The 19,546-nt window shown below is 40.1% G+C and overlaps 1 protein-coding gene across 3 annotated transcripts in view; it reads left to right on the plus strand.

Annotated features, from left to right (window-relative positions):
• The window catches only part of MAP7 (microtubule associated protein 7), a 163,704-nt gene extending 144,381 nt beyond the window's left edge, over nucleotides 1-19,323 (plus strand). For all 3 annotated transcript variants that reach the window (XM_082634395.1, XM_082634393.1, XM_082634394.1), the window contains 10 exons: nucleotides 3,486-3,601; nucleotides 3,937-4,220; nucleotides 6,632-6,842; nucleotides 8,096-8,267; nucleotides 8,506-8,607; nucleotides 8,993-9,043; nucleotides 9,150-9,207; nucleotides 11,701-11,803; nucleotides 15,570-15,793; nucleotides 17,598-19,323. In XM_082634395.1, the coding sequence (XP_082490521.1) occupies nucleotides 3,486-3,601; nucleotides 3,937-4,220; nucleotides 6,632-6,842; nucleotides 8,096-8,267; nucleotides 8,506-8,607; nucleotides 8,993-9,043; nucleotides 9,150-9,207; nucleotides 11,701-11,803; nucleotides 15,570-15,793; nucleotides 17,598-17,608 (1,332 nt within the window). In that variant the 3' untranslated portion in view covers nucleotides 17,609-19,323. The remainder of the gene's footprint in view (nucleotides 1-3,485; nucleotides 3,602-3,936; nucleotides 4,221-6,631; nucleotides 6,843-8,095; nucleotides 8,268-8,505; nucleotides 8,608-8,992; nucleotides 9,044-9,149; nucleotides 9,208-11,700; nucleotides 11,804-15,569; nucleotides 15,794-17,597) is intronic.
• The last annotated feature ends 223 nt before the right edge of the window (nucleotides 19,324-19,546 follow it).

A 19,546-nucleotide genomic window follows, 5' to 3' on the forward strand; every position in this document is an offset into this window, starting at 1 on the left:
TTTTTAAATAGTATCCTGATAGGTGTGAGATGATACCTCATGATGGTTTTGATTTGCATTTCTCTAATCATCACTGATGTTGAGCATCTTTCTATAAGTTTGTTGGCCATTTGTATATCATCTTTGGAGAAATATCTAATCAAGTCCTTTGCCCATTTTTTAATCTTAAGTTTTTTAATCTTATTTTTAATTTTTGTTGTTGGAGTTATTTATACATTATAGATATTAATCCCTTATCAGATATGATTTGCAAATATTTTCTCTCATTCTGTAGGTTGCCTTCTTACTCTGTTGATCATATCCTTTGATGCAGAGGAGTTTTTAAGTTTGAAGTCCCATTTGTTTATTTTTGCTTTCATTGCATGTGCTTTTGGTGTCGTATCCAAGAAATTATTACCAAATCCAGAATCATGATGCTTCCCATTTTCTTCTGGGAATTTTATAATTTGAAGTCTTACATTTAGGTCTTTAATCATTTTGAGTTCATTTTTGTATATGGTGTAAGGTAAGGGTCCAACTACATTCTTTTGCATGTGAATATCCAGTTTCCCAGCACCATTTGTTGAAAAGACTGTCTTTTCCCCATTGAATGGTGTTGGCACTCTTGTCAAGGATCCTTTGACCATATACACAAGGGTTTATTTCTGGATGCTCTATTCTGTTTCATTGGTCTATATGTCTGTATGCCAGTACCATACTGTTTTGATTACCGTAGATGTGTAATATGTTCTGAAATCAGGGAGTGTGAGACCTCCAACTTTGTCCTTCTTTTTCAAGATTGTTTATTCAGGGTCCCTTGAGGTTCCATATGAGTTTAGGATGGAGTTTTCTATTTCTGCAAAAAATGATGTTGGCTTTTGATAAGGATTGCATTGATTCTGTAGATTGTTTGGGATAGTATTGACATCTTAGCAATAACAAGTCTTCCATTCTGTGAACTTTAGATGTCTTCCCATTTATCTGTGTCTTCTTTAATCTCTTTCAGCAATGCCTTCTAGTTTTCACTGTAGAAGTCTCCCACCTCCTTGGTTAAGTTTATTCCTAAGTATTTTATTCTTTTTTTGATGCTGTTGTAAATGGGATCATTTTCTTAACTTCCTTTTCATTTTTATTAAATTTTAATTAATTTAGATCTAAATTCAACTGCCTGATATTGAGCACTTGAAATATGTTTTGTGAGACTAAACTTAACATTTAATTTTAATTAATTTAGGTCTAAATTCAAATAGCCAGATGTGGCTAGTGGCTACCATTTTGGACAGTGTAGGTGCAGAACATTTCTATCATCACTGTTCTCTTGTACAGTGCTGCCTTTGAATATCTGTTTATATTGTGTCTCTTGTGGGTTATTTGTATTCTGAACCTAACTCTAGTTGTAAAACTAAAGTCTTTGTCCTGCTGGTAAGTTGCCTAGACCACTGACATGGGCTTGCTATTTGTGTTCCACCTTAGTCTTGTGGAAGGTGTTAACAGGAAAGATTATTGTACAGACCACTGGCTGTTAACTCAGGTCAGGATGAGAATCAGGAGCATCTTTACATGTGTGGAACTCAAATAGGTGATTGGGTCCAAGACCAGTGGAAAGACATTTGAAAGAACTAAGAGGGTAAAAGCATCTATCTACCTGCCTGGGAGGGTGTTATGTCAAATACTGAGCATTTTTCCAAACTGCTTCTCCCTGTTCCCCCTACTCCCTAAAGGTGATTAAAGGGAGGTCAGTTTTAAGAAAGAAAGAATTGGTTCAGTGGCACTTTAACAAAAAGAAGACTCTGAGGATTATACACTTTAATGTAGATTTATTCCCAGATGCCTGTCTTATCAAGGCATAGACGATGACATTAGTCCCCAGATCTTCCACATGACAAATTACCTTTCCTGACTTATTTTCCCATTCAGGTCTCTCCTTGATCTGACTTTAGCCAAATTAAAATGTTTTGAGAAAAAGAAAGAAAAGCAACTCAAGGTGCTTAACCCCAACCTCCCTCGGGAAGGGCCCTGTACCTTCCACTCTGGGAACTTGATCTACCAGAGGCATAATTGCCATCCTGTACACCTATCAAGAGGGTTCCATATGGTGGCTGCTGCTTCTGCTACCCAAGCACTGCAGCTGTTCTCCAGTACCCTGCCTCCTGCCTTCTACTACCAGAGACGGGGACAAAGGGTGGTCATGCAGCTGCAAGTGATATAGAGGTGGCACACACCCTGTGAAGCTCTTTCCTGCCTCATCCTTCATTTGTTTTATTTAGAAATTCTGGGGAGACATTGAGTATTATTTGACACTGAGATGTTTTTCCCCCACCTATAGCCCAGTCCATCAACTAGGATGCTACTAAGGAAAATAGAAGCAATTAGAAGAGATGCTGAAGGGAACAAAAGGGGAGGGAAGAAAGAAGGGGGGTGATGCTTGAGCCAGGCAGGAAAGGAAAGAAAAGCAGGTACACGCCAGCTTCTGGGCCCTGAGGCTAGGTGTTGTTCTGCCCCGTCCCTAGCACCCTCAGTCTGCTTTCCTGCAAGGATCCCACAGAGTGAAGGACTGACAGGCATCCACACAGGTCCCTCCAGCCAGCATCTGTTCCCATCCCAGAACATTGCTGGCCGTGTTTCAGATACTTGGAATGAGTACTTTCTCCCTTGCCCTGTGCCTTGTCTTTTTGTTTGTTTCTGTTTGTGTTTTGGTTTGGGGGGGTTTATTGTTTGTTTGTTTTTGTCTTTGTTGACTTGAGACTATCAGAACACTTCTGGGTTTCCTTTTGCCCATTTCTACCTAGGAAGGGTATCATCTCTCTGGCTGAATTCCTAGTATGCAGTCATAGGAGGGCTGATGTTTTGGCCCAACCTCAGAGATTTCCATTTCATCCCTAATGAGGAAGACTAAAAATAGCTGAAATTTCTCACCTTGAACCTGACTTTTCCTTCAAGGGCAAGAGGGCACTAAGTGAGGAAGGACTTGTTTGTATAACATCAGTATAAAGAAAAAAATGAATTAATGTCTGACATAGCAGACATGTAAATTAAAAAATAAAAATAAACTGAGCTATAGTGTGTTCCAGGGTAAAAAAAAACAAAACAAAAAAACAAACTGCTTAAGAATTAAAAGAGATAAAGGTAGGGGGGATAAGCTGAAAGTGACCTTTATTTTGACATTTGTGTGGGCTAAACCAGACTATGAGAAATATTGCTCCCGGTAGTTTTAGATACAAAGTACAGGTGCTTTCTAAAAGTGTTTTTTGTTTTGTTGTTTTACAAATATAAGTCCAGATCACACATCCAGAACCTTCTTATTAGCGTCAGATTGTGTTAATTCAATTATAATGTTCAGTTTTAACCTAATAAAGGCCTTTTGTTGGGGTGGAATGGATATACATGGCAAAGGTTGGAAATTTTCCCAAAAGCCATTCAGTGGATTGCAGCTCCACTGTTGAATACTGTGAATGTGATTGTCCCGCTCTTGGAAAAATCTAATTATTGTGTTCCTCTGAACTTAGGGCTATAAAAGAGAGAGGGAGAGAGAAAACTTACCCTTCCACCTCACACCCGGCACCCGAAGGGCTCTATCTCCATCTCATCCCAAAGGCAGATCACCAGCTTCCTCCCGACTTTGGTAAGTGAAATGTAAGAGGCTGGCAGGGTTGTTCCATGTTGGAGAATTAAGAGCCTCTGTCTTCTGAAAAGAAACTGTTCTCCCCACACTGTTTGGCCTTCACATGGGGAGTAATATTTTTCCTCAAAGGAAAGAAAAAAGAAACCTGGAATGAGCCTCTAAAGTGAGTACTTCTGCATTTGCCACATAAAAGACACATTCACACAGCTAAATATCTTCATTTCTCTTCCGTACTGGTGTTCCAAGACTATTACATGGTAGAGGTATGGGGAAAGGAAGGTTCTGGCAAGCCTGTTCTCATGTGCCCCTTTCTCTTTACTTTGTTTGTTGACCAGGCTCCCATCCAAGTCCTTTCCCCACTTGCCTGGCACCCCCAGACCAGCATCCTCCATGCCTCCTGGACCAGTCAAACCTGCCCCTGCTCAGGTCCGGCCCCCCTCGCCCGGCAACATCCGCCCCGTCAAGAGAGAAGTCAGAGTGGAACCTGAGAGAAAAGACCCTGAGAAGGAACCTCAGAAAGTTGCCAATGAGCCCTCACTAAAGGGCAGGGCACTTTTGGTGAAGGTAGAAGAAGCCACAGTTGAAGAGGGGACACCTGTCGAACCAGAGGTTGCTCCTGGTAGGAATCCACTGACTCGTGGTGGAGTGTGGGTTGCTTGCTCTCTTTATTCACTCTTCCTTTTTCTCCTGCACTGCTTTGACTTAGCTTTTTCTTTCTTTCTTTTTTTCCCTTATTGGGCACATGGAAATTTTACTCTAAGGCTAATCTGGGGAACTTTTCTTGAATATAACTTTCCTACATATAAAGAAAGTATCATCCATCCTACAGCCTATTGTCAGAGCCACAGCATATTAATTCAGGTGTGGTTTATGAGTCCTTTCATTGGCCGAGTCCAATAATTTGACAAAATGTGGTATTCAGAGCACCTGCATCAGAATCATTTTATTATTTATCCTATTGCTGTGTAACAAATTATTCCAAAACTTTGCAGCTTAATAACAACAACAAACAGTTATTATATCACGCAGAGTCTTGGGTCAAGAATTCGGGAGCAGCTTAGCTGGGTTGTTAGAGGATGGCTCATGCACAGGGCTGTCGGCAGGTGGCCTTCGTGTCATGACATGTGAACCTCCCCATAGGGCTGTTGGATGTCCTCACAGTCTGTCCGCTCTGCTGGCTTCCTGCAGAGTGAGCGAGCTGGGGGAGAGAATCACGAGGAGCCCACAGTATCTTTTATGCCCAGTCTCAGAAGTCACACATGCAGAAATCACGATTTCTTTTCTTTTTTTTTTTTATTTATTCATTTATTTTTGGCTGCTTTGGGTCTTCGTTGCTGCCCACGGGCTTCCTCTAGTTGCAGTGAGCGGGGGCTACTCTTCATTGCAGCGCACGGACTTCTCATTGCAGTGGCTTCTCTTGTTGCGGAGCTCGGGCGCTAGGCACGCAGGCTCCAGTAGTTGTGGTGTATGGGCTCAGTAGTTGTGGCTCGCGGGCTCTAGAGCTCAGACTCAGTAGTTGTGGCACAGGGGCTTAGTTGCTCCGCGGCATGTGGGATCCTCCCGGACCAGGGACTGAACCCATGTCCCCTGCACTGGCAGGCAGATTCCCAACCGCTGTGCCACCAGGGAAGTCCCAGAAGTCACGATTTCTGTCATACTATTCATTAGAAGCAAGTCACTAGCTTCAGCTCACACTCAAGTTGGGGGGATTAGCCTCCATCTTTTAAAGGGAGGATTTTCGAAGAATTTAGGGAAATATTTTTAAACCACATCTATAATGTTTCAAACTGTAGAACACTGCCCCTACCTCAGACCTATTGAATCAGAATACGTGGTGGATCTGAGGACTCTGAAGGATACTAAGCTCATCGGTTGACTCTTGTGCAGAATTGCCAGATAAAATAGAGTGGCAGTTATCCTGTGTGTACTGGAGTTTGGGGACCACTGGCTTAGCATATGTGATTGACAGGGGTCAGAATTTTTTCCAGAAGACCCAGTGGATCTCATCTCTACCAGGTTAACCAGATGCTGTTTAGAAGTTTAAAATCACCTGGAACTAGAAATTCAATGTATCTTGTTGAAAATTGTCTTCATTCAAGAGTTTTCTCTTTAGGACTTAATTTGAAGATAGAGGGTGGGGGGCAAAGAAAGAATAGTGACTCAAGACAAATGATAGTATAGTAAGGGAATGGAAGAGTCCAATACCTGTTTGCATGGAAAGAGGGAGAAGAGAAAGGCCAAAAAGTGTCCTGAGGGCAAAGAAAAATCTGTGGGAGCAGCAGGAGAAATGCAGGTCTTGAAAGGAGGGTCTGGAGTGATCAGGTGCCAGGGATCACACCTCACCTTGGTGCCTATGGCAGGGGCGCACCAGCCCCCTAGGTCCTTTTCCTGAATCCAAATAAGGTCAGAGAACTACTCTCATCTTGCATGTTGGCATCAGAACTGGCAGTGGAGACGTGCAATGTATAAGGAGCACAGGTGCCGTCTCCTGAAGAGGCTCTTGGTTCCTCCCTCCTCAGACCTGGAGGCAGCTCTGGGTAGACATAAGAGACCTCTTCCTTGGTCTCTTCCAGCCTGAGTCCGGGCTTGTGGTATGGACACTGGGCATGGTCACAGAAAGGCTTGAGTCCTCTAGTGATGAATAGTCACTAAAGAGAAGGAATTTTTTTTTAACGTAATGGAAGATCTCATCTTCCTTTTTCCTGGGGTATAACTTCCCACAGAACCTAACATGAGGCTCTGTACTTAGTACACATTCGATATATGTTGTTAACTGATTTAACTTGTATAAAAATAAGGCTTGGTGACAGAGTGTCAGCTTCGGATGTCTCACTTACACATGCAGCTTTTTGTTATCTGTTGCCCGGTTACAGATAGAATACAGTGAAACCGTGAGAACGCACAGTAATAAACATTCCCTTTTCTTTTATAGCGATGAATTCGAGGCCTGGGGTGCGGAGGATGCTAGTTTTTGTGTTGTTCTTTGGCTTTTGTTTCCAGTTGGTTTTCTCCTTGTACTTGTTTGTACAGCTGCTCCGGAGGCAGCCTCAGCACCAGCCTCCGCTCCAGCCTCCACTCCGGCCCCGTCATCCACTGTGACTGCCAGTGCTTCTCTGAAGACCTCTGCGGGCACCACTGACCCGGAAGAGGCCACGAGGCTGCTAGCTGAGAAGAGGCGGTTGGCCCGAGAGCAGAGAGAGAAGGAGGAAAGGGAGAAGAGGGAGACGAAAGAGCTCGAAAGGTAAAGGAGCGACACTGCTCAGTGACACCCTAGTGACACCTTGGATTAAGTCTTCAGAGAGAAGAGGTAATAGTAGTGTTGAAGGTGAATCTATTTAGTTGTTTCAGAATTAGTCTCCCCTGGTGTTCCCCTGAGCACTAAGCAACTTTTTTAAGCCACATTTTCTTATTTTCTTATTATAATGACAGTGCAACAAAATTGATGGAGAAGGGGTTTTTTGTTTTGTTTTCAAAGGAGAAAGGTTTAAAGAGAAAAAAATCATCCATATTCTTACCAGATTTCAATAATTGTGTACATTTTGGGCCACCCTTTCCAGTCTCTGAACAGTGTGTGGGTGTATGTACATGCATAAGTATATACATACACACATAGATTTGCATAATTGTAACCACAGTAGAGGTACAGTTGTGCAGTCTTTTTTTTTTTTTTTTACATCTTTATTGGAGTATAATTGCTTTACAATGGTTGTTAGTTTCTGCTTTATAACAAAGTGAATTAGTTACACATATACATATGTTCCCATTCAGTCTTAATTTTTTATTTAACATATCTCTCATCTCCATGTTTCCTCATTATCTTTCTTATTATCTTAAAGGTGCATAATAACAGCTCATGTTTTCTTCCTTCCAGTTAGTATTCCTCTCAGAGGGTAGCTGCGTGAGATAGTTAAGTGCCCCATGACTGCCTGCCAGACAGTACGCCAGGGGCAGTTTGCTTAGTTGGCCCCCTTCTGGAGCTAATAAAGCTAATGTCAATATAATTCTTCTTCAAATAAGCAGAACTGCCTCTCCGGAAAGGACGGCAGCCCCAGTGCTGGGCCGCCATCTTGGACATGCCCTACCCTTGGTCCCAACAGGGAGCTTACATGGTCCATCTTGTCCCTGTACTGAAACAGAACGTTATAACCTTTATTTACTTACAGAGATTTGGAGGGGAGCGTTACATTCGTTACTAAAAAGTCACATTATTGGATTAAACAGATCTCGGCCTTTAAAGATAGTTATATTGCAGATCCTTTAAAAAAAAGAAAACAAGCTCTCCTCAGAATATGAGTGGATACATTCAGCGTCTGTTTCCCACGAGGCAATGGGAGGCTGGGAAGGGGAGGAGGAGAGAGGGTGGCTTCACGTGTATCAGTGGATGCTGTTGGCCAGACCTCCCAACATACTGTTCTCGCGGGAACCACAAACGCGATCGCGCCTTGCCAAGGAAGTCCCCTCACGTGTCTTCGTCTTGTTTTGTCTTTTTTCCAGACAAAAGCGAGAAGAATTGGCCCAAAGGGTGGCTGAAGAGAGAACCCGCCGAGAGGAGGAGGCCCGCCAGCTGGAAGCTCAGCAAGCCAGGGAGAGGGAAGAGCAGCTGCGGCGGCAGGAGGAGGAGCGGGCCCGGTGCGAGCGGGAGGAGATGGAGCGCATCCAGAAACAGGTAGGGGGGCGCCGGCTCCCGCCCGGGAAGCAGGTCGGCGCAGCCCTGGCTCAAGATGGGGCAAGGCGCAGCCCAGATGAGAAGAGGAAGCTTTTGAGCGTGTGGTTAGGAGTGCTCGTGTCTCCCCCGTGCGCGCTCGCGGTCCTCGCGTTCTCCGTCCTGGGGCGCCCCGGGACTTTGGGGCAGCGGGCAAAGCCAGCCTGTGTGTAAGAAGCAGATGCCGACTTCCCGTTTTCAGAAAGAAGAAGAAGCTCGTGTTCGGGAAGAAGCAGAGAGGGTCCGGCAGGAACGGGAGAAGCACTTCCAGAGAGAAGAGCAGGAGCGCCTGGAGAGGAAGAAGGTAGTTGCGTCTGCCCCCGCAGCCTGGCGCCCTCACTGCTCTTGATTCTGCCTAGATTGAAGCCGGCTCAAGACCAAGAGACTAGCTCACTGCCATCAGAAAACAAAAGTGTCCTGCCCATTCCAGGTTAACTGAAGTAGCTCTCAGTATCCAAAGAAATCGCTCTTGGTGTTTTCAGGCTTCACCAGAAACAGTTGCTTCCAATTCATGTGGCTTAAGCCAATGTCACCTTCTTTGAGTAACTCCAGTTAAGACAAAGACAATTATGTTTTCCCAAAATAATAGACATGATTCAATGCCCTGCTATTTGCTTAGTCAGTGAAATGCGCCAGGCTAGCTTTCTTTCCATATCTGATCTGTTTGCTTAATTCTGCCTTTTTTGTAGCGGCTTGAGGAGATAATGAAAAGAACCAGAAGAACAGAAGCTTCAGATAAGGTATTGAGATGGCCTTTTTTTTTAAACTATTCTTAATGGCTTTTTTTTTTTTACTTTCATTTGTATTTTTAACATTAAAAAGTCTTTTTTTTTTTTTCTTTGTTAGAAAACCGTTGATCAGAGAAATGGAGATATAACCAAGGGAGCGCTCATTAGAGGAACAGGTATTTATTTCAGTGAACTGAAATCAATACAAATATAGAATTTTTAAATTTATTCTATGGAGTTCAAGATAAACATTGATTTAAAATAAAAATACTCATTGACTCACAGAAGCTTAGGTGTTTCTCATCTAGTCCACAAATAATCCCCTTTATCTAAAAATCTCTAGCATTTCTAGAAGATTTTTTTCACATTTGTTTATACTCTAATGGAGTATTTAATATCTTAAGTCATTTTATATCATATATATGTCTCTCTATATATCTATGTGTATGTATGCCTCTATAGATATGTATACACACGTATATGTGTATATACACACACGATCAGAAGAATGTTCTTTGAGTTTATAAAATTAAATTTCATTTGTCATTTACTATCTGCTAAAGGAATCTGTGTTTATATTTGCTATTAAGGACATTAAATTTAAACGTTTTGACAACTTGTACTTACGGCAATTCTCAGAAAAGGATTTAAATATTATTATGAAATATTAAGAAATATTATTTCTTTTAGTTCTGACTTCAGAATAGAGTTAAAATTTGAAATTTGTTGAAATTTCATTAGAATGTTGTTCATATGCCATAGGCTTTGGACAAAGATGATTAATTTCTTGGTGATTGTAAACCAAATTTGGTGTATATAAAAGTAAAATTTATCTTAGTGTTTTAGTACTCACACTCAACTAATATTTATTAAATGCCTTCTTTGTGTCAGATACATCTGCATACATTTTCTTGTTTAATTTCCATTGCAGGCCTGTGAGATAGGAGATGCTTTATCTTGGAGTAAGCCGGCATTTTCAGAAAACTTTTGTGTGCCAGGCCTTTTTGTAGGTGCTAGGATTCAGTGTGAGCAGGTCAGCCGAGGTCCCTAACTCCGGGGAGAACTCAGATTGAGTAACAGGCCCAGCTCGCACAGCTGGAGTCCAAGTCACCAGCTTGTAATTTGGCTCTTTCCGTGATTCCACGTGGTCTTCATGATTGTACATACAGGTGGTTGGTCGATAATTCATTATTCAGTCTTCCTCTTTCCTCATCTGCAGTATCAATATGAAAAGAAAGGACCAGAGATACCTCAGTTTCTTTTACTGTTTATTATAGACTGGAGTAAAGATGAAATGAAATGATTTATGTGAAAGAACATTCTCTGTTCTAGGATTTTCAAATGTAAAATATTAGTATTTGGGGATTTGGTTTTACTTCAGTAGAGGCTATCCGAGTTCCTCTATGTCATAATCCCTTCAGTGTGGGGCTTTTCATTCTCTTTTAAAGATGTCCTAATTATATTTGTTTGGAGAATGGCCTAATGGTTGCATATTAACCCCACTGCATTTTTAACAGGTTGCCTCCAAGAATGTTGTAATACATGTAGGCTTAAAGCAGGCATGGCACCCAGTAAGTCATCAGAATGAGCATTTTAGAATGTAAATTACACCAACCCAGGCTTATTTGAGGAGCCGATGCTGTAGTTTGTACATGGCCGGGCTCCTTGTTGGTTTTTTGTTTTTCCATCTGTCTTCTTCCTGCTATTCCCCTATCAGTTCTTTCGATTATTCTTTGTACCTCAATTCGAGAATGAACAATGGCCAGAAGGAAGGTGAAACTTGTCAGTCATCACACCTGTGTTTATCAACTCATAATAAATTTGGTTTGAGTTAGTAGTGCTAAAACGAGGCCTGAGGATTATCTAACACATGTTCCTCTTCTCCTGGTCCCACATTTGGTTGAGGACTGAATGGTATCACCAGTGCTCCAAAGAGAATTCTAGGCTGGGCAGGCAAGTGAGTTTGCAGACCTATCAGAAGTCTTCTCAGAAGATTCCTATTACCAGCTTTGCAAATTTTGGCAGCTTTTAAGTTATTAGTCTCTTCTTAAGACTTTACGTAAACCTGGCCCAGATTTTAAAGTCAGTCGTCAATATTGTTTGCTCACGCTAGACTCCAGTGGGGAATATTGAATGACTGGGTAGCACAGTTAGGTACAATTCACTGGCCTTCCATGCATGAAATCCCTACCATTCTTCAGTGGGACTAAAACTGAGTTTTCCAAAATATTTTTCATCACTTAGGGTATTTCATGGTGATTTGCTCCAAATCCTCCAGTAATAATTTGTTCAGCATCAGCATGACCAAATCAACTTACTGTTATCTTCATCAATGGCTTTGGTTTCAGTATTACATACTTTTTTGTCCAAAGTCAATTTGGTGCAAGCAGAAATAATCACAGCACTGATTTCCACCCTTACAATATGCTGGGCAGTGTTCTGAGTACTTTGCATGTGTTAATACATTTAATTCTCACAGTAGCCTATGAGTTAGGTACTATTACTATCCATGAGGAAACTGAGGCACAGAGCACTTGTGGCTTGCCCAGGGTCACACAGCTGGTACGTAGCAGAGCCAGGACATAAATCCAGGCATTCTGGCTCCTGGGGTTTGGGTTTGATAGTAGAGTAGTAGTAACCCTTTGTTCCATCTTCTTTGCCATGTCCAGCGGTATCTGCACTTCCAAATACGACAAACTCTCCAGGCCAAGGAGAACCAGCAGCCAGCCCCCATGTGGTTACCTCACACCAATCAGAAGTGACTGGGGAGAGGTGAGTTAGACAATTGCGGCCTTTCTTACTGACGCACATTAGAGCAAAGCACCACGGTTTTTGCCCCACCAATCCTGCCAGAATTTTCTGGGGCCAGACAGAATTTGAGTTTTAACATGAAGATTTATTTAGGTTCATTAATGTTTGGTAGAGCTAGTAATTCTGTAATCTGAGAAAAGGAAAATGTCTTTTTTTCTTGAATCTCTAAATATGATGGTGAGGTTTTTGTGTGGCTATTAAAAAAAAATTACAAGGAATAATTTGTTACTCTCCTTTGTATGTATTTGGCATGATCCTGGACCATCTTCACACCCTTTGATGATATACAGTAGCTGTATTTTCACTGTATATAATATTATAGTGAGTCACAGGTTTGTTCCTTAGTAAAAGTAATTTAGATGCCAATATTTCTTTTACTAGTAGTAGAGCTTCTTATTGAGGAAACAAATGGTTGCTAACAATAGTTAAGAAGTGTGGGTTAAAGAAAGATTGCCTTTCTGTTCCCTTGCATTTATACTGATAGCATTGTAAGAGTGCTCTCAAAAATGAAAATTAAGGGTAATCATAGCCTGTGCCTAAAAACCCAGTCATAGAGAACTTGTAGAAATATTTATAATAATGTCCAAATTTTTCAGCTGCAACTTTTTAATTTTCAGAATTTACTGAATTATGAGTTCTGTCTCTAATGCCAGAGTCTTTGCTACCATAAGAGAATTGAAGCTCCTCAAATTAACTTTTTTAATAGATAGAAAAATGTCTTTTAAGATCTAAGATCTTTTTTTCTTCCAGTTTTACTGAGATATAATTGACATACAACACTGTATAAGTTTAAGGTATATGGCATAATGATTTGATATACATAAATTTTTTTCTTAATCTAAAAACACATACTATACAACATTTTATATTGTTGGAAGCCATGAAAAGACAAGTTGTCCTAAGATGGGCATCCTAAGATGTCCATAAGTCATAAGGTATCTATGTATATCTTTGTGGGACAGTAAAAATTTTTTTAATTTGCCCACTATAATACCAAAGAAAACAATTTTCCTAAGAGAGATTTTAATAAGCGTTTGATTATGTTTAATAAATTTATTGTCATAATTACCCAAGAGATATATTAAGTGATATTTCATTTTTTTAGTTATAGTTTGATTTTCAGATAAAATACTCGTTTCCAACTACTATAATTCATGGCATTTAATTCATTGATGTCAGAGATTTTTAGAAAAGGATAAAAAGTACCACAGAGAACCCCATTATTATAACGAGGGATAGGTTTTTTAAGCCACTGATAATTCTCTCTGAGGAATAAAATTAGCTTATACTGTAGCTGACTCTCTTCAGTGGTAAAATCAAGTGATTAATCATTATATAAGAACCTGAAACATATCTTCAAGAGTCTTGCATCCAACTTCAACCTCCAGAGAGTAGCCAAAGAAGAGGAATTCAAAAGCCGGTACTTGTATCTTAAGAGGACACACAGATCCATAAACCCTAACCCCAGCAACTTCAGCTTCAGTTTTATAGTTTCTGCTGGTCACAGTGTCCTCTGAACATTTAATAATTGTTCATCCAGAGCATAGGGCATGATTATTCCTCTAATTGCTAACAAATTAGAATGGGTGGGGTGGTTGGGTAAGAGTGGGAGGGGAAATGAGGTCAGCTGTTGATTCAAGCCTGGGGTTAGCGTTGCCATTACAGCTTGTCAGCACACGTAGGCCTGGAAGGTGACGGGAGTTGACGTGGTCAAGGAACAGGGGCTTTGAAGATGCATTTCTTTTACCAAAACTTCTACTTAAAAAGCTCTCTGGGATGAGTGCCAAGACTCTTTCCATGATTACAGAAAGCCCATTGGTACTGGGAAAGAGCAGGAGGATGGACGTGGCAGCACAAGCACTAGAACGGCGGGTATTAGGAGGGGGTGTGTGTGCGAGTGCACACGCACTAATGTAGGCTACTGTGGTGCCCAGCCTCTTCTCCCCTCCTTAGTGAAATAGTGGAAACGCACCATTATAGTCTGAATCTGTATAATATTTTTATGTTCTCTTCCATGGCACTTTTACAAATAATATTTTCAACATACCCTGCAATACCTTGTGAAGCACTTAGGTCGGGCATCTTTTTTTTTTTCTAGAAGAAAGAGTTTAATAATTAACAAAAAAATACCATAATACCCAAATCAGAAATGTTTTAGAATATGTTCCACAAAGTCAATGTATCTCACTGACTGGGGAAAGTAAACTATTTCCTCAATAGAGAAAAAAAAAAGCAAAGATGCCTAAAACAAAACAAAACAAAAATAAACAATGGAAAGATTAGACGTCTACTAGCTTCATTTTCACCATTTGGGAAGGAGATGGAAAAAGACTAACTAAAGTTCAAGTTGTTGGCATTACTGACAGTAGAGACCTGACTTTCTGATCTCTTCCATAGATCTCTGTCTACAGATAAACATTGTTTATGATGAGTGTGTATTAGAAGTTAAAACCGGCACAATTTTTGTTTCACATTTTTAGTCTTATTAATATTTTCCATTTGAAAATTTTAACTCTAGAATTTTGTCAAATAGGGTCATTTTTTATACATGAGCCACTGAACAAATTATGAAGTTTGCAAATATGTTTACTGCTGCAGTCAGATCAAGTGAACAATAAAATTAATCTAGCATTCATTTGGTGCACAGGCATTGTTTTGCTGCATTGTAAAGCATAATAACGAACATATAACCTAACAGGCTGCCTATTTGGTTATGGAGTGTGTGAAGGAAGTGAAAAACCTAAGAGAGGGACTTCCCTGGTGGTGCAGTGGTTAAGAATCTGCCTGCCAACGCAGGGGACACGGGTTCGATCCCTGGTTCAGGAAGATCCCACATGCCGCGGAACAACTAAGCCCGTGCGCCACAACTCCCAAGCCCACAAGCCACAACTACTGAGCCTGCATGCCACAACTACTGAAGCCTGTGGGCCTAGAGCCTGCGCACCACAACAAAGAATAGCCCCCGCTCGCCGCAACTAGAGAAAGCCCGCGCACAGCAACGAAGACCCAACAAAGCCAAAAAAAAAAAAAAAACCCTAAGAGAAACTATAGGTAGAAACTAAGAATTTGTTGGCCAGTTAAATGTATCTCAAAAATCCAAGATATTAACCATGAATTAATAAGAATCAAGGTGGGGTCAGAGGCAGATTTAAGGGGCAAAGATGAGAAGGTTGGTCTTCAACAATTTACCTATAAAACTATGCACATGTTTTAGGAAGCTGGAGACATTCAGGAAGGGCTGGGATTTGAATAGCTGGGACTATAAAAAATGGCATTATGAAAAAAACATAGGACCAGAGATCACGCATTCAATCTGGACTGTTTCCCAGTAGTTGCGTGACTTGTGCAAATTATCCCCCTCTATAATCCCCTCATCTCTGAAGTACAGATCCTAGTAAGGGCTACTCTTTATAAGACAAAGAGATATAAAATGCCTGCAGTAGACAGGCGTGTTAAATATATGTAGAACTGTTGATGATGAGGATCTATTCTAATTGATAAATTGGTCCATTTGATAAGTTTTATTTTAAAAAGCTGTTTTTTTAAATAAGAATTTAAAGTACAAATATGTCACAATTCACCATTTTCATTAGTAATGATGAGGTCAATCATTCTAACATTTCGATTGTAAGATTATAAAAGTATTTATTATAAAACAGTTTGTCCTAAAAATGTTTTCCAGTTTTAATACTAACTCCTTTTGATTTTGATTTTTCAAACGCCCTAGTACTCCCGATTTGGAAAAACAACCAAATGAAAATGGAATATCAATTCAGAATGAAGATTTTGAAGAAATTATAAATTTACCCATTGGATCTAAACCATCCAGATTAGATGTCACCAACAGCGAGAGTCCAGACATTCCTTTGAATCCTATTTTGGCCTTTGGTGATGAAGGGACACTTGGGACCCTGCCTCAGGTAGATGGTGTTCAAACACAACAGACAGCAGGTAAGCTTGCCTCGAACTCCCTTCAGTAATCATCAGAAATAAATATGTGACACCCAAGAGGGAATGAACCTTCTGCTGTGTGACTGTGGCACACTTTGTCCTTCAAGGGACCAAATAAGCCACGTGGAAGAGATTGTGCATGGGTCATTAGAAGTTGAATTTTGAGTTGGGTTGGGCAACTTCTAGGACCCCTCTTGTTCTCCCACTCAGTGTAGAAATTCGGCCCGCAGCACCCACTGGGTATCCATGGGCCTCTCCTCCCGGAGCGGCACTCATTGCCCAGTGGCAGTGCTTCATATTGTGTGCCCAGAACACGCTTCATATTAAGACAAACGACCATAACTGAGTGGCCATTGAACCTAGTTCTGTCCACTAGAGAGAAGGTTTGTTTGGTTTCTATTCCATCTTTCTCAGCTCTTCAGATATTTTAAGACTGCCAACATGTTCTCCCACCATTGTTCTCTCGTTTGGGTTTAGCAACCTGGGATGATACACTATTGTCCTTTTTAAATGTAATAAGATAGTTACAGTTTAAGGTAATGCGACTAATCTTCCAGACTAGGAGCATACTGAGCCCAAGGGCCTTCCATCCCTTGTTGAGTGACCGTAGCTGTTGAAACTGCAAGTGACTCTCTTATATGCTGTCTCTGGAACTCACACTTAACCTGAAGTCATTGTGCAAAAAGAACAGTAGCTTTACAGGACCCAGAGAAATAACAACGTAAAAAAATTACCAACGCAGTGCTCATTGTAACTCAACAGCACAGTCCCATCAGTGTCAAGGACAAGTGGGATAATCCAGCTCCATCTCTTTTCAAACCTCATTGATTTCTATCAGCTTCTCTCCCAGCACCTCATTTTCATGTATTGACCAGCATCTTTTTATACTGTTATGAAGACAGCCAAGCAAATTCAGGATGTTTATAGATGAGTCGGTAAAGCATTATTTGTGGTCAAATTGTTTTGTCATTTAGATTCCATCTGTGCACTTTTAACGTATTTCCCACTTTAAAACTGGTTGGAAAAGCCAACTTTGAACCTCCTATCCAAATGAAGCTAGTCTTTTTTCCTTCTCTAATATACTGACCTGGGGAGTGTAACTTTCCTTTAGTGATCTACTTTTCTAGATTGTAAAAGGAAGAAGGTCCAGCTGTCAATGGAAGCTATAAAGCCTGACATTGTGACTCTTAAGGCTTTGAGAACAATCTGATAACCTGTGTGTTGGTGGAAACATTCCTGGTGCAGCTTCCTGCTTTGTCATGTCACAGATTCAGAGAGATGGGAGGAACATTCAGATGACTTCCTGCTTCATTCGCCAGGCTTTAAATCACCTTTTGATGTACCTGTCATTTCATTCTCACTCTTCCATACCTTCTCTAGGAACATAGTCCAGTGTCTGTGATATTAAGTGGTGTTAGGTTTCTTTTGTGGTCATGACTACTTATCAACCAACATTTATGTAACCTCCAACGTATGGTTGGAACCCGAAGTATCAGGTACTGAGGATTCAAGACAAATGAATGTGAAGTCCCTGTTCTCAAAGAAAAGTACAGTTGACTTAACGCCGTTTGGAAAAGGAAATGATATATAGCCTAAGTTAAAGAAAAAGACATGTTTTCCTATTAGTGGTAGAATTCACTTACATATAAGACCACGGATCCTGATAAAATTGCCTATTCTTATATAAGACAATGTATATAAAAGCATGGTAAAGTTTTAGGAATGTAAGATATTACTGTAGTATTCTTTAAGATTTTAGATAAATGTCATATTAATCTGTTCTTTTTTCTGTCTCCTAATATAGAAGTTATATGAGCATTTCTTCTAAAGAACCAAAGCAGAAATTTAATAAGAATTTCTACAATTAATGGAATTCCTTCCATGCTACAAAGGAGCATCTCCCCTTCCTCCGTTTTCTAAAGATTTCTTGACCATCATTTTGAAAAGACTTTATTAAAACCAGCTAAAGACAACAGACTGGATAGCTTTTCTAATAATTTTCGCCAGTAGAGAAAAAGAAACCCTCCCTTGTTCCTCAGTACTTTAAAATGGCTTTTTCCAGTGTGCTCCTTCTTAGGAAATCAATATTTTTCTGCATTCTCTAAAAGACGAGAGCATTTGGCTGTAAAAGAAATGGGCCGAGTAGGCATGATTTTTCACATAGATATTTTGGACTTTAAAAGCTAACGTAACATTGGCACAAAAATTTTTACCTTTTACAGTGTAATACTTGAAATATAAGTACCTCCTGGTTCAACAAGTAGAGTGAATAGGAGAGATGTTTAAATTAAGCCTGTTTGTTTAAATATTATTGCAAAGAGCTCTATTTGTAGAGGCAGATTACCAGGTTCTTGTAAATGCAACTTGTACATGGACATTCTGCAGACCCCACTGTCCCATTCTTCTTGCATCTCCTTTTGCAAAACATACTCAACAGTTTTAAAATGTGGAAAGAAAAAACATTATTTTTTCAGAGCAAGAAAAGAATTTACTGTCCTCTTAAATAATGTATTTATAAAGTTTTTTCAGATAAACTAATCAAATAAATTAGAACAATGTGACAACGTTGCAGAATTTGATTTATGAGATGCATTCCTTATGTTACCATGAGAGAATGTTGTTGATGATTCAGGGCTATTTCTGAAGTCTGTTTATTGCTGCTGTCCCCAGTGATGGTGGGACTTACCTTTGCCTTACCTGATCACAAATTATTTGGAGGTGGGGGAGAATAAAGATTTAATATTTCTTTAAATAAAAAAGAGAATTTAGTTTTGCTCGTTTAAGAGCAATGAAAAAAATGATGGAATGTGGACTGTGTTTGGCACCCAGGACACGGCAGGATGGTACCTTCCTGAAGGTCCTTGTTCTGCGTGGCATCCATCAGCTTTCACCCTTCATCCTTCTTCACTTTTGCTGCTGAGCTTGGCTGTACAAACTTGCACTTTCATTTGATAATATAAATTCAATTTTATTTTACCATTTGAGAGACTACTAATAACTAAATACTGAAGGCGAGAGAACACTGAGGGAACGCATTTTTTTTATTATGGAGTGTTTAAAAAGATAAAATTCTGCCACTAGAATGTGTTTTTATTAAAAGTGGGATTGATTAATCTAGATTGAATGAGGGGCTGTTCATTTACTGGGCCATTTCCTTAAAATCCAAGCATACCGTCTTTAGTAACAGCTATAATTTGTTAAAAACATTAATTTGGGGTTTTTCCCTATTCTCAGTTGTCCATGTACACATAGTCAAATTAAAAGAAAAATCTGTTCAACCAAATTGTTTTTTTTTTAATCGACCTAGCATGAAACACCAAATAAAATGTGTATGACATTATTTTTACTTTTAGGTTTCTCATATGTGACAACTTCACTTAGGTTGATTCTTGAGTTTTCAGATTGTTCTTCATTTAACCTCAACCAGCTTCCTCTGAACAGGCATACAGAATAGGTTGATTTAAAATTTAGAGCAGGAGTTCTGTTTTGGCTAGGTTTTCCTTTTTTCATTTATACTTAATTTAAGCAATCATTAGCAAACCGAATGCCTCTAAGTAATCAAGTTTTAATTAGAAGTGGTAGAAAATTGTTAACTCTTTTGTTAAGTGCCAGAGGATGACCTTGACCTTTACAATGGCTAGAATGCTTTCTGTCCAGCCCTTGAAGATCAGTATTCACCTACTGATCTTAAAGAGGTCCTCAATAGGCACTACATTAAGGGAAGGTCTCAGGGATCAAATATGACCCTCTCCA

The sequence above is a fragment of the Mesoplodon mirus genome (assembly GCF_964341445.2).
Source record: "Mesoplodon mirus genome assembly, chromosome: 10".
In the NCBI taxonomy this organism is placed as follows: domain Eukaryota; kingdom Metazoa; phylum Chordata; class Mammalia; order Artiodactyla; family Ziphiidae; genus Mesoplodon; species Mesoplodon mirus.